Raw genomic sequence first — 15,030 nt, forward strand, 5'->3', positions numbered from 1 at the left:
GCCTGATGGTTATAACTTTTCGGTTATTAAACCACAGACCTCGCGGCATTCCTCTGTCCGAGATATGCCACCTACACACGGTCACAATAAGCCCATGAGCGCCGTGGTAACGCCTCATGTGGATATTACTGCACACACCTCCACTCATCCTCTGAGCGTGTACGCGCCTCACGATGAGAGTCGGAGTTTAACGCAGCGTGTGGAGGCCCCCTCACAGCCCTTTCGCTCTAGGCCCACCTTGGGTTGCCTCACGGGCAGCGGCGGCGAGGGCTCTGGCGTGGCTCGTCGTCATGACAACCACAACACATCTCGAGCATGTGCGCCCGCTCTCGGAGTGTTTCTCGGAGTGGCAGCACGTGTGTCTGATGGACAGATGGATGAGCAGGCTGATCAGCAGAGGGTACACCCTGCAGTTCGCCTCCCCCCCCCCACAGTTCAACGGGATACAGGAGACACGCCTGTCATCCCGGGAACAGTGTCGGGCGCTCCAAGCAGAGCTACGGGAACTCCTGTTGAAAGAGGCTATTTCCAGGGTTCCCCGAGGGGAAGAAAATCAGGGGTATTACTCCCGCTACTTTCTTATCCCGAAAAAGACGGGGGGAATGAGACCCATCCTCGACCTGTCAGCGTTCAACGAGGCAATAATGAAAAGGCTGTTTCACATGCTGACGGTCAAAAGGGTGCTAGAGTGTGTTCACCAGGGAGACTGGTTCACCTCTATAGACCTAAAGGATGCATACTTCCACGTACCCATCATCCCACAACACAGGAAATTCCTGCGGCTTTCATTCCAGGGAATATCGTACCAGTACAACCGTCTGCCGTTCGGTTATTCCCTGGCTCCTCGCACCTTTTCAAAGTGTGTAGAGATGGCATTGCAGCCACTACACAGAGCAGGGATGAGAGTACTATTTTACCTGGACGACCTGCTGCTGATGGCTCGCTCCAGGGAGGAAGTGGCTTTACAGACGGTACAGCTCATATCGCATCTGTCAAAGCTGGGTTTCATGATAAACTGGAAAAAGAGCTGTCCTCTTCCCTCCCAGAGTATTGTTTACCTGGGTGTGGAATTGAACTCAGCCCGCATGAGAGCGCGAATCTCACGGCAGAGAGTGGAGACGCTGACAGCTCTCCTTCGACGCGTCACACCCCGCAGCGTGGTGACAGCCCTCTCCGTGATGCGGCTGCTCGGCATGATGGCAGCCGACCACGGGGTGATTCCCCTGGGTCTCCTTCACATGAGAAGACTCGAGAGGTGGTTTATTCGCCTACGCATCGACCCCGTGCGACAGAGGAGGCGCATGGTGGTCATCCCTCTGTCCGTGGGTTCAGACTTAACCTATTGGAAAAGTCCCCACGTCCTGTCAGAGGGTGTGGCCCTGGGCAGAGTTACGTCACACATCTCGGTGTTCACAGACGCATCTCTCTCAGGGTGGGGAGGAACGTGCATGTCGCGGGCAGTGGGGGGACAGTGGCCGACTCACATGTCCTTCCACATAAACGTGCTGGAATTGATCTCCGTACGGAGAGTAATTCAGCATTTTGCCTCGCTGCTGCAGAATCAACATGTATTGATTCGCACAGACAACAGAGCCGCGGCAGCCTACATCTATCGCCAGGGCGGGGTACGCTCAGCGCAGCTTCTGAACACAGCCAGACGGCTGTTGATCTGGGCGCGCGCGCACCTACTCTCCATCAGAGCACTGTATGTGCCCGGCGAGTTGAACAAAGGGGCAGACCTCATGTCCAGAGGAGGTCCTCGCCAGGAGGACTGGAGCCTACATCCCGAGCTGATCGCCCAGCTTTGGAGCCGGTTCGGGAGGGCGGAGGCGGATCTGTTCGCCGCACGCGGGAATGCGCAATGCGCCCTCTGGTTCTCCCTGTCAGCGCGGGACCTCCCCCCCCTGGGGGTGGACGCGTTCGCACATCGTCCATGGGACTGCTGTACGCCTTCCCCCCAGTCCCGCTGATTCCCCGGTTTCTGGACCGAGTGCAGGAGGAGGGACTGTCAGTGATCCTGATTGCCCCGGAGCGCACGGGCGCTTCCTGGTTTCCTTGCCTACAGCGTACGCTGTCAGGCAGGCCATGGGAAATTCCGTGGCGCGGGGACGCTCTCTCGCAGGTGGAGGGAGCGATTTACAGTCACCCAGTGATAGGCCAGCGCCTATGGGCATGGCCCCTGAACGGGAACACTCAGAGAGGTTGGGTCTCTCTCAAGATGTTGTACGCACTATTCAGGGCGCCAGGGCCACGTCTACCAGAGCGACCTACACAGCCAAGTGGGCAGCGTTCCAGCGCTGGTGTGTAGAAAGAAGCCTGGACCCCACTACGTGCCCCCTGCCTCACGTGCTGTCATTCCTCCAGCTGTTGTTGGACAGGAATTTGGCTTTCAGCACAATCAAGGTATATGCGGCTGCCATATCATCTTGTCACGTGGGTTTCGGAGCCGGGACGTTGTTCAGTCACCCCCTGATGAAACGTTTTCTGCAAGGGGTACGAAGACTCAGACCGGTGTCACGTGCACTGGTGCCTTAGTGGGATCTGGCTTTGGTGTTAGGAGCACTAAGCAAAGCCCCATTTGAACCGTTAGACCAGGTTCCCCTTAAAATGTTATCAGCCAAAGTAGTACTGCTTTTGGCTCTAACATCAGCAAAAAGGGTGAGTGATTTATCCGCTCTCTCGCTGGCCCCGTCATGCCTCCGGATCCAAGGAGATGGCAGTTCGGCTGTGCTACGGCCTAACCCAGCCTTTATGCCAAAGGTCATCACAAGCACTTTTAGGTCAAGAGTGATCACCCTGGATGGGTTTTTTCCGCCTCCTCATAAATCGGAGGAAGAAGCCACGTCTCATCTCCTCTGTCCGGTGCACGCGCTGTCCTGCTATGTGGCGCGCACGGCGGCCTGGCGCCGTTCTCAGCGCCTGTTCGTGCACTATAGAGAGAGCTCGATCGGGCAACCTCTGTCTGCACAACGGCTGTCACACTGGCTGTGTGAGGCTGTGTAACAGGCATATGTCTCCTCTGGGGTGGAGCCCCCGGAGAACATCAAGGCACACTCCACCAGAGGAATTTCCTCCTCCACGGCTTTGCACGGATGTCAGTGGAAGATATTTGCACGGCTGCATCTTGGTCTTCCCCCTGTTCATTTATTCATTTTTATTTGAGGGATGTCTCCCATTCCTCTCTGACACACCCTGTACTGGGTGTCCTGTCGGGGTGAGTGACGTCAGGGAGCCAGCTGTGCGCCTCTCTCCTGCCTTTTGGCACGCGGAGAGCGGCCCATTTCCCCTCTTATAGGAGGGATGTTCCTTTTTCCTCTTTCCTCTAACACACTTTGTACGGAGTGCCTGGTCAGAGTGACTGACGTCAGGGATCCAGCTGTGCGCTCTCCTGCCTGTCTGCACGCAGAGAGCTGCTGTTCCCCCACTACGATCGCAGGACAAGGTGGGACCTTCGTCTCTACTTTCTCACAGCGGCCGGTATGTATTGTTCCCAGCCGTCACCCCGTCGGGAAGATAGGCATGTTTTGCTATGTTCCAGGTACGGTGATGAGCTATTACGCATGGCACATCAGGCAGGGGGGTGTTATTGAGCAGGTATGTCTGTGCTTCTAGTGCCGGGCGGACCCAGTGGGGCGCAGACTACATCATGCTTCGCCCTTAACCCAATAGCGATAGCCTTAGAGGGCGAAGCCATATACGAAATAGAACTGAGGTTACCTACTGTAACCCCAGCTTCTATGAGTAAATGGCGCAGCCCTCTAAGTGCGGGGCCCCACTGGCTCTAAGAATAGCTGAAGAAAAGTTATGTTGTATGGGAGCAGATTGCCGGGCCACCTTCCTATTTATACCAGAAGGAGGCCCGAGGGTGGGGCCCACCTTGCGGGTGGGCGTGGACTACAAGTGTTTCAGTGCTGCGCGGGGGCGCAGGGGGATTACCCAATAGCGATAGCCTTAGAGGGCTGCGCCATTTACTCATAGAAGCTGGGGTTACAGTAGGTAACCTCAGTTCTGCTTGAAAGCAAGTACCTGCCTATCTTTAGTATCTGTATATCTATATCTGACCATTAGAATCTGTATTTTTGAAATTGTCGTTTTTAACACCGTAGTTTTACAAATTATAGAATAATTAATTACCAGAGTTTTCAATTTTACTCGGCAGTTTGTTTCATTAGCTAACGTTAGCTAAAGCTAGCGCTACTAGTTAGCTACGCAATGGTTTGTTGCTTTGCTCGGGGTTGCAGCCACAGGTCTTCGCATGAAATGTGCTTGTTCTATCGTTTCCCGGCCAATGTTTTCCAAAGGAGAGTCTGGATTAGTGCCATGAGGTAAGCTGACGTTACATTTTTGTCCATGTCACGGTGAAATGTAAATGATGGGGAGTGACTGTATCGCCGTTTTAGAGATGGCGCTGCTGAAAAGACCTCAACATAAGTAAAGATAATGAATACATCCTATTAAAACCTGTGTGGCTTATATGATAAGTCTAATTAGTACAAGCAGCATAACGTTTCACCATGTAACTAAAGATTGTATTCAGGGAAATCAGTTTGACATATTGAACTAATAACAAATCACCTCTGGCTGGCAGAGAACTCTCTGCTCCATAGCTTCTCTTGGAGGTAAAATCACATGTACATTTTACATTTATATTCAATTTAATATTCCATCCCTCACATACTTTTGTATTATATAATAACTTATATTTTGTTTTTCTTGTAATGCTGCTGCAACACAAACATTTCCCAAATTGGGATCAATACAGTAATATCTTATCTTAATTAATTAGGAAATATAACTATTATAATTAGTTTAGCAGCTGACACCTATTTTCAATATGGATTAATCTACCATTTATTTCTTTAGTTCAATTTTGATCCATAAAAATGTCAAAATAGTGAAAATGTTCACGAGACTTATCAAAGTGCAAGGTTATATCTTAAGATGTTTTGTTTTAGCCTATGTACTGTATGTCTTAATGCTCTTACAGTATATGTGACGGTGTGACTTCCATGAAACTAATATTTTATATCTTCCCAACAGACGAGCTGACAGGAAACCTAACACTCTAACAACCACAACATTGCAAAGGCGAGTAAATGTAAATTAAAAACAATTCACAATTTTTTTATTTCTTCTTCCTTGCAGTGAGGTGAAGCTGACCTTGCACTTGGTGCCAGTAAGGATGTTCCTCACGCAGGCTGAATGTTTCTCCTTCCTTACTGACACAGAAGCCCTTGATTTGCAATGCTTCACTAATTGTCATTTCCCTGGCTCCGTAGGGACACTTTACCTCCAGCACAGCGGAAGGCCCTACCAGACCATCTGAAGATGCCCCCAACATTCCTGATAGGGAGGGCCACAAATCTGACTCATGGACCTGCATCTGGGTTGCAGTGGTGAATGCCCTGACGCCCTCACATTCATTCATAGTCCCCCACTGTACAGACAAAACACCATCAAGGGCCTGTTGTTGCCCTAGCACCCTGGCGATAAAGGAAGCAGTCACACGCTTTGACCTCAGGACAGCTCCAAAGTTGCTGGCAGTCGACCTTCCTTTCCTGAACAAATGCCAGTTTGGGTTGGTTCGCTGACCAGTGGTAGCCACCTGAATTGCCCTCTGTTGCTCTTCCGACAATGCCACAATTGCCTCAGGTCCCTGATGCCCAACAGATTTGATAATTTCAGGAAAAGTAAGTGTTTTCAAGCTGTACTGTTCCTCTTCTGGCTCGGGGGAGAGAAGCCAAGAAATTCCTGAAAACCTGCCCCTGAGTTTGTCCCTCAGCCATTCACGATCTTCGGAGGTGGGCTCTCTTGTCAGCGGGTTAAATTAGTTATTGGTTTCAACAGTCACATTAAAACAGTTACTAAATCAGCTTACTATCACCTAAAGAACATATCTAGGATTAAAAGACTAATTTCACAGCAGGATTTGGAAAAACGTGTCCATGTTTTTATCTTCAGTAGACTGGACTACTGCAATGGTGTCTTCACAGTTCTCAATAAAAAATCTATTAGAAAGCTGCAGCTGATTCAGAACACTAAGAAAGTGGATCACATCGCTCCAGTTCTGAAGTCTTTACACTGGCTTCCTATGTGTCAAAGAATAGATTTCAAAATAATGCTGCTGTTTATAAAGCACTGAATGGTTTAGGACCAAAATGCATTTCTGACCTCCTGCTAAATGATGAACCATCCAGATCTCTCAGGTGTTCAGGGACTGGTAAGCTTTCTGTCCCCAGAGTCAGAACTAAACATGGAGAAGCAGCGTTCAGTTATTATGCTCCAAATATCTGGAACAAACTCCCAGAAACCTGCAGATCCGCTGCAACTCTTACTACTTTTAAATCCAGGCTGAAGACTTTTCTTTTTGTCGCTGCTTTTAATTGAACTATTCATATCTTAGACTGCACTGTAACTTTTATCCATGTATTTTTTCTTTTAATGTTTATTTTATTAGCTTTTCTTTTTAATGACTGATTTTAAATGCCATTTTTCTTAATGTCTTTCATTTTTTGTAAAGCACTTTGAATTGCCTTGTGTTGAAAAGTGCTATATAAATAAACTTGCCTTGCCTTGCCTAATAAAGATTTCATGTGACACATACAATTGATTTGTTGATGGGAATTAATGTGAATAAATTAACTCTAGGTTAACGGTACTCTTGCTATCACTACTCACCGACACTCTAAACCTTGTCCCTCATGCTAGCCCTGACAACACCGGTAAGCACACCTTCATCTAGGCTGCACTGTAACGTGTCCTGACTTGTAGTGGTTCTCTCCTCTGTCTACACTCTTCTTGTCATCTTTGTAAAATGATATCAGACTGGTAATTGACAGAGCCATGACTTCTAGTTAAATTCAGTGTGGCTAAAATGAAAAGCTTTGTTAAAATATGCAAGCACGCAAAAGTCAAATTCAGCTTTATTGTAAAAAATTCTACACATGTTATACATCCAGAAATATCGAAATATCGTTTCCCACAGTGTGACATGTATACATAAAACAAAACAAAAAGGGCCTAGATAAACGTGGTATACAGTTTAAAATGTTAATATATTTAATTTAAAGTGTTCAAAGTTAGTTTCAGTGCAAGTCAGTTGAAACGATCTTAAGTTGGCGTGACGTTGAAGTCGTGCGACCCTGCTGCTGTACTGGCTTGTAGTTCGTTTATAGCATAACGTTAGCATTTCGCTTTTGGCGACTAGATTTATGATTCAGAAATTATAAAAGTAGGGTTGACATGTGGAAATTATCCGGCTGAAGAAAACGTGATCCCTCTCTTAAATGTGTGTCAACCACATACCTTATTTCGAGCTATTTTCCAAAATCCAATGGAGAATTTGTATTGGTTTTTCAAGAAGGAACCAGAAGAAGTTTACTTCCGGGTTTTACGACGCGTCACTGCGGTTCTCTATAACAGTTGTTAGTAGCCTTAAAGAGCAACTTCCAGGTTAAAGACACCTGTGAATAAATGTGTAGGAAAATGATGAATACACTAGATTTTCAAAAAAATAGAGAAGTAATACGGTTTCCTGATAAAGCTGTGGAGAGTAGTGCTGCAGGGAGGTGGATGCACAACGCACCCAGGAACGAACGCTAGCTCCGGTCCTTTTTACTGTGGACTCGATGTCCTGACAGGCTGGTATTTGTGCAACATGCACAAACACAGTACTGCACCATGATTACAAATGGTGAAATACAATGTAAAACTACCGAAAAATACCAGCTCACTAAAACACAACCGCTCAACTCAACGCAACTACTAACCTTTGTGATGTAATATGACGTGTTTGACGTATGACCTTTAACACATTTCAAAATTGCTCCTTTCCCTCTGAATTCCTGCACTTATGTCTCGTAAAACATATCAAATCCTACATTCACTTTTTAAATTGTAATTTTCAAGCAAGTTTAAGCATAAATGTAGAAAAAAAAACAACCTGCAAGATGCTCTTTAAGGGCCTACACAGTTGTTATGCTATACCACATTGCCCTTCACTGCATGTATAATGAGCTGCACTAAACTACATTTTAGCATTTAAAATACCTAGCCATTCTTTTGCGGTTATTTTGGTGAAAGTAACTCAAAAGTAGTGTAACTCATTACATTTCAGAGTTACACTAATATTGTAATGTAACTTATTACTTTAAAAAGACAGTAATAAGTAATATGCAATATATTACATTTTGGAAGTAACTTGCCCAACACTGCTTATTTGTGAGCTGCAAACAGATGAAGCTATTGAGTTATGAAGGCATTTTAAATACCAATGTTATTATCATAGTATGACTTAATCCTTTCCAGAACACTACAATAAAATCAAACCCATTCGATTATTACTTACTACAGTCTGTTAATGACTGCAGTGTGTATGTGCGTGAGCGTGCGTGCGCGTGTGTGTATGTGTGTGCGCGTGCAGTAGTGCTCCCCCTGCCGGTCGGTGTGCTCACGCACAGTGACGTCGACATCATCCTCATTAGCATCCCCCATCCTTCCCTCAGAGCCGCTGGTCTGTTTACAGGTCACTCCGCTAAACGGAGAAGACATTTCTGGCTGTAGGTGAGTCCAAACCAATGACTGCATAATATAAAGGTCCGAACATCGGTACTTACTCTTTTCATTTGGGTAACAGAACATTTTAAACTGAATGAAAAGCAGCCTTGTAATCTACATCTGAAGCTAAAGCTAGCAGCAGCTAGTCTGTATTGTTAACAGTTAGCAGCGCTCCGTATGATGATCAGTAATATTTATATATCAAATAGTCACTTCTGAATTTGAGCTCGTTTTTGTTGCCTACTGTGAGACACTCATCTTGCGTTTGTTGTTGAAGTGGTATCCCCATTGCTAGTTAGTCTACATAGCTAATGTATAAGCGTCCATTATCGGACACTGCTGACGGGTTGCTTTACTTTCCCCCATTTTCTGTCAAAATGTTGCTCACAGCCACATTGAGCCACCCCACATTGGTATATTAGACTTTAAAATGTTTTCGGGCGATTATATGGAGCTGGCCTAATCTATGTCCGCCGACATCGCGCATCTTTGTCCAGACAAGCTAACTAAGCACTAGCAGTTCTCCGCAGAGATTGAGCAGCTATACCGCTCATTTGATGTTGTTGGTGGTTGCCGGTTCATTAATATAAGATAGTTTGGACACAATCACCCAATGTCAAAGACTGTTTGCCTTCAACCGGGCCTTACAGTGGTTCTTTTGCGGGTTATCAGTAGTCAGCATCACCACATCATCTCACACCCTGCCCCTGGGTGCGGTGTCAGCTCCGCCCAGCTGCCATCATCATCCCCGGCAGGAAAACATGCCTGAGCCTCTCACACACAGTAAACATAGCATCGATCATAACAAGCAGCCTATAGCATCATTTTTATTTATATTGCAGTTGCGACCAAATTGAAGGGAGTAATCATTATTGCATATATTTTCAAAAATTAATAATCACTATTAAAATGGTGGTTTGTGTGTGTGTGCTTTTCCTTAATACATTTAAAAGTTTCAATTTGTAGCCCGTAACATCTCTGCAGCACCACAATTCTTAGTTGGAATAGTATTTGCCTTTTAAAAAAAAAAAAACATGATTTAAGCATATTGAGTCCGGGAAACCCTGAATCTCCGGCACTTGGTTTTATTTATATGGACACAGAGTAGTAGATAATGGCATGCATCTCTTCCTGCTTTTGATATATTCAACATGCTATCTAATTATCTACCTTATGGAGCTCACAGTGTTCTATCTCTTTTACAGTGGACAGTGGATCTGCAGCCCTGCATACTAAACAGGAGAACAAGCTTTTCGTCATGAACTGCGATATAGATGGTACACCGGCTTACATGCAACTTTGTAAACAACTATACATGTCCCATCATGTTTTAATAATGAGACAATGAGTTTTAAGTTTATGTGGAAAGCATGTTTCTATTTGCAGGAGACATGGAGAACCAGGTGGAGATGGAGGAGAAGACGAGGTTAATTAATCAAGTTTTGGAACTTCAGCACACTCTCGAAGGTAACACACACACAACTTGGATATAGTACTGTGCTAATGCACTTAACTGCACCTGTCCCTCCATCTCCTTTCCCCATTCACAAACACATGAATACGATTTTGATGGAGGATATATTTCACTTAAACTTAACCTCTTTTTAATGTGTACGGTATCGACAAATGTAGGCAGAATTTGTGGACAAATTAGATTAGTTTCAGGCCGAACTACACCAGAAGAGTCTGCTCATACATTCTTCTGTGTCTGATGTTTTTGTTACTCGCCATCAATGTTATATCTGCAAATTCATGTTATCCACACAGCAGATATAAACAGAGAGAACACAACTAGACCTTTGTGGAAGAAAGGCGCTGGCAGTGCGCTGAACAGAGTCTCCTAACAGAGTTTCTTCCAAAAACCAGTTTTTTTTATTGTTTCGATGACAGCAATATCTTAACAACTGTGGTTGTATGACAGATACGCATCACCCCATTTGAATTTTGTTAACAAACTTTTGGTCTGTTACGACAGTTTCCGTCTGACAGACACGGCCAAAAACAAGCTTTGCCTTAAAGGTCTACACGGACATTTCTGGCACTTTTCTAGATATTGGAAATATTTTCATCTCGAAGCAGCTGCCTTTGATGTTCTCATTGTAATGAATGGAAAAAAAACACCCAGGCTGCCTTAACATGACAAGCGGTAAAATGGCTCTGGTGTGGCCTAACATTTCTAAGGAGAGAGCTGTGCTGCCCCACTAGTGGGAAGCACTCAACGTTCAAATTTCAACTTTAGCTTTGTTTACCGCTGACTTTTCGCATCCAATCAGTATGTAGCGGCGAAAAGGAGGTAACTTTAGAATTGAACATAGCTGGCTATTTTCACCGCAAGGCTCTGCTCCAAACCTCGCAGTGAGCAAAGATCAAATAGTGTATCATGTGAATGCAGCCTAAGTGTAGCCTAATCTCATTTTGCAACTGTGCCCCGATACTGGATTTGTTAAATACTCAAATTTCAACGTATTAAAAGGAAGCATTTCCGTACTACTCGATACAGCCCTGGTTTTAGCTTCCATTTCTTCCTTTTTTTTGTTCCAGACCTTTCAGCGCGGGTGGACGCAGTCAAGGAGGAGAACCTGAAGTTAAAGTCTGAGAACCAGGTGCTGGGTCAGTACATCGAGAACCTCATGTCTGCCTCCAGCGTGTTCCAGACCACCGACACCAAGAGCAAACGGAAGTGAGGAAAAGAAAGGGACCCTCCATCCAGGCATGGAGAGGGATTTGCTTTTCTTAGCAGACCTGGGCGTTTCTTCTGTAATCGCTACTTTCCAGAGTGAATTGGATAATCAGAAATATGAACTTTCCCTTCCTGCTGACTAAACAAATCAATCTAATGTTAGTCTTGCCCAGGTCTGTTTTGCAGCAGCTTCCTCTCCACACTACAGACAAGGTAGACATCACCCTTTAATCAGCAACACTAAAACAGAACTATGTAAATAAAGTGGTTGAGGGTCATTTGTACCTTGAGTCTCTTCTTAACGTTCTCTGTCGAAGTCGTATCTGTAAAATAATTCTTAGCTCTGCTTTATCTGCTTTGTTTTCCATAAATACTGCTCCTCATTTCAACACTGGTTTATTTTAATTATTTATTTTTGTACATTTTTCTTTATGTCAGCGCTAGTCCCGGATGCAAGCATGACTATTACTGTTAAAAAAAGCTGGCAAACTGGACAGTATTAGTGAGGATATAAGATGTAACTGGATCGCATGTAGGAGTTATTTAAAATGCATCTAATGATGTCATTAAATCAACAATCCCTAAATAACGAAGTGTACAAATAACCTTTTAACAATGTGGATAGTAGATAACAATGCAAATAAAAATCAGAGAAACTAAGAGGTGTAAACCGTTTTTAGTTGCAAGTGTATGCAATATTTTAATCACGATACATGATTTCCATTCTGTACTTACAAGTATTTGCGACCCTTTTCAGTTTATCATGTCATGTGGTGTTGTAAATTGTAATGTAAGCGTGATAAAGGAAATGATCGGGTCATAAATGGTTTCATTTGTGTTCTTACTCTGGGAGGAGGGGACTAAATAGGCCAGATGACACAAGGAGGAGGAGACAGGCAGGAAGGGAGCAGTTGAGTGGCCTTGAGTGCTATTGATTCACTCAGCCTGGAATACACCGGCTGCTAGAGGAGGGGTATGACTGTAAAATGTGCTGATGTGCTCAGAGTACAGTAGAGGAGGGTGTGTCTTCAAACTCCTGCTAGCTCAGGGGATGAGGGTGGAAGAATTATTCTGAAGAATTGTTCCTCTTACAAAAAAAAAGTCTGATAATATCTGGAAACCAGTTATCCATGTTCAAATGTGGAAGTCTTAATACAGGATGCTATAAACATTGTATATGCTTGTAATTTATTAAGGTTATTTTGATAACAGTTGTACAGTCTTTTATTTATTTGCTGGCATGTTTTTTTCCCACATAACCACCTTTGCCTTTTAGACATTTGTTTAATAAAAACCTAATATCACTCCTTTCTCTGAGTCTTTTTTCACCTGTACAGCTTTATATAGGACATATCCTGCTTATTCTTTTAGGTGCTTTTTTGAATTTTGTGCTGCTAATGTGACATGTTTAAAAAACATTGTTTCTAGATTTTAGCCTTCGCAGACCATTTACATGCACAAACCTATTCAACTCACTACAGGAAAGGGAAAACCCCAAAAAGCAAAATAGGGCCTCTTTAAAATAGTCTTCAAAAATCAAGAGAAAATAAATCTGCCCTTTTTGATCATTTGTATTCAATATTTTTATTTCCAAGAGCAATGTACAATTTGCAAACAAATGTAAACAGGGATATCTGCCATAATGTGGCAAGAGCATGAACTACAAAAGCTAGAGACAATAATATAAAACAAAATAAATTAGCATCAATGTTTTCCCCAGGCAACAATCTGGGGTGTGAACTGATATTCTGCGAAAGCAATGCTGTGTACTGACAGATTGAGACGTGTTTTCACAGGTTTAATATATCCAGCTGTTTGATGTAGAAACAGTCTTATTGATAACTGATGGCCAAGGCATTCAGTGTTTTGTTTTTCTAATCAGGTGAAGCATTTCAAACAGGTCTAGGTTCAGAATAAGCACACGAGTGGCGTCTCATATTCAAGAAAACTGCCTTAAATCGCTGGAAACCCTGCATTATTAAAACTGAATTCATACCAGCATAAAACATACAGATAGGACCAGCTGTGATAATCCTCCATTGATAAATGATAAAAGTAAATGATGCTCCTTACAAACTAGCTAAAATCTAAAACAGAACGTGGAGTTTAATTGAGGTTAACTTTTAAACCTAAACTGTGTCTCTTCCCCCCCCCCCCCGGACTGTCAAAACCCGAACCATTTCAGAACACGAAGGAACTTTATTCTCGAATTCAAGGACATGAAAAATCACTAACTTGTGATATGCTGTGTAATGGAAGGAACAAGTGGAGTGGACAGCTTTTGTTTGGGGGGGGGGATTTTTTTTTAGGCTAGCAATGGCTTAGAGAAGAGAAGACGGAAAAAAGGAAAGCTCAGGAAAGAAGAGGAACAACATCTAGAACGAGCAGAATCTGCAAAGGATTCTTCTCATATTTCGATAAGCAGGCAAGAGGGGGGAGTCGAAACAAGACGGGGGAGGATGCAGGATGTGGTTTGGGAGACACTGCCCTGTGAGCGGGCAGCTGGAGGGGGGGGGGACTGCAGGCTACCAGGTGGTGTGGAGGAAACGCATGCTGCTCCACTCAGAGGAGGCGGAGCAGCAGCGGCAGCAAAGACGGCCTTTCAACCTCCTCCGCTTTGGGGGGGAGAAAGGAGATAGTGTAGACGTGGGGGGGTTCACCTCTTCAGTCTTTCCGTACCCTCCTCTTCCTCACGGCTTGTTTGTGGCTCTCCTCGGTGACGTGTCCTCCCTCCTTCTGAAGCAGAGCAAAATTGGTATTCAATTAAAAGCGAGAAATTAAAGGTGAATTTTATGGATGAGATATAAGAACCCACTCTCGCTATTGCCACATGACCAATATGTTAATGAAAGTGCAGCGTTATCTGGACACGTCATCAGGGGATTTCAAACCTTTTTACATTATACTTCGCTGACGCATTCAATCCAGAGTGACTCAACAATAAGTGCTATCAGCCATGATAGTCTAGTTGCCAGCTCAGAGTTCTATTGTGAACCGTTTATGTTGAGTACCCCAACGTTTTATGTTAGAAATGTACAGTACGGGTCCCCAGCACTTGGACATTTCCGAATGCTAATTTGCATGTTGGGCAATTTGCACTATAAGCATGAGATGCATTGATTAGCAAATGCAAACAATAGCAACAAAAATTGCTTTGACGATTTGGGACATTTTACAGTGATTTTGGGGGTTATGGAGGATGTAAAATCACTGACATTTTCAGGATAAAATAATTGGCTAACAGAAAGTGAATTTAATTTTGAGTTACATTTGAACGTTTTAGGGGACTCATAACTGCCATCACTCCAACATTTTCCAAATCGGCCAATCAATTTGTTTAGCTCGTGTCATATGCTAATTGATGAAACTTATGCTAATAGTGCAAATTGCCCAACATATGCAAATTAGCATTCGGAAATGTCCAAGTGCTGGGGACCCGTACTGTACATTTCTAACATAAAACTTCGGGGTACTCAACATCTCAGGGTTCACACCTGTGGGTTTTTAGTTTTTAAATGAGCAAAGTACTACATTATTTCTTTCTGTGTTTTAATGACCAAAGGTGTAGTTCAAAGAGGTAGCTGTCAGCTGTCCTGATATCAATGGGGAGATCGTTCCACCATTTAGGCGCCAGGATAAGGAACAGGCGTGTTTTTAATGAGGTAGAATGTAGAATGAAATGCATGTTCCTCCAATGAAAATGAAAACAAGAGTAGCCTGACTGTGCCCATTTCTCACTAGGACAAGGACACAGTGCCAGAGACAGAAAGTAGTCTAAGTCTGTACTACTGTAC

General features: G+C 44.2%; 2 protein-coding genes across 3 annotated transcripts in view; one reads left to right on the forward strand and one right to left on the reverse strand.

The window, feature by feature from the left end:
- Positions 1-8,437: 8,437 nt before the first annotated feature.
- Positions 8,438-12,540, forward strand: scoca (short coiled-coil protein a). 2 transcript variants are annotated; one of them, XM_079692638.1, is made up of 4 exons: positions 8,438-8,562; positions 9,762-9,833; positions 9,943-10,023; positions 11,098-12,540. In XM_079692638.1, exons 2-4 carry the CDS (start codon positions 9,815-9,817, stop codon positions 11,238-11,240), a joined length of 243 nt encoding a protein of 80 aa, XP_079548764.1. In that variant the 5' UTR covers positions 8,438-8,562; positions 9,762-9,814; the 3' UTR covers positions 11,241-12,540. The 2 variants fall into 2 exon arrangements, with proteins under 2 accessions (XP_079548764.1, XP_079548765.1); XM_079692639.1 differs by having other exon boundaries at positions 8,480-8,558.
- A 254-nt stretch (positions 12,541-12,794) lies between these two features.
- The window catches only part of clgn (calmegin), a 34,124-nt gene continuing 31,888 nt past the window's right edge, over positions 12,795-15,030 (reverse strand). Inside the window, exon 15 of the mRNA XM_079692519.1 lies at positions 12,795-13,972. Coding sequence (XP_079548645.1) covers positions 13,901-13,972 — 72 coding nt within the window. The 3' untranslated portion in view covers positions 12,795-13,900. The remainder of the gene's footprint in view (positions 13,973-15,030) is intronic.

This window comes from Notothenia rossii, assembly GCF_949606895.1.
Source record: "Notothenia rossii genome assembly, chromosome: 1".
In the NCBI taxonomy this organism is placed as follows: domain Eukaryota; kingdom Metazoa; phylum Chordata; class Actinopteri; order Perciformes; family Nototheniidae; genus Notothenia; species Notothenia rossii.

What these genes read in the sequence shown, in the direction of transcription:
- scoca (XM_079692638.1), top strand. An exon ending in ACTTCAGCACACTCTCGAAG is followed by an intron (nt 10,024 to 11,097) that starts GTAACACACACA and finishes TTTTTGTTCCAG; the next exon opens with ACCTTTCAGCGCGGGTGGAC.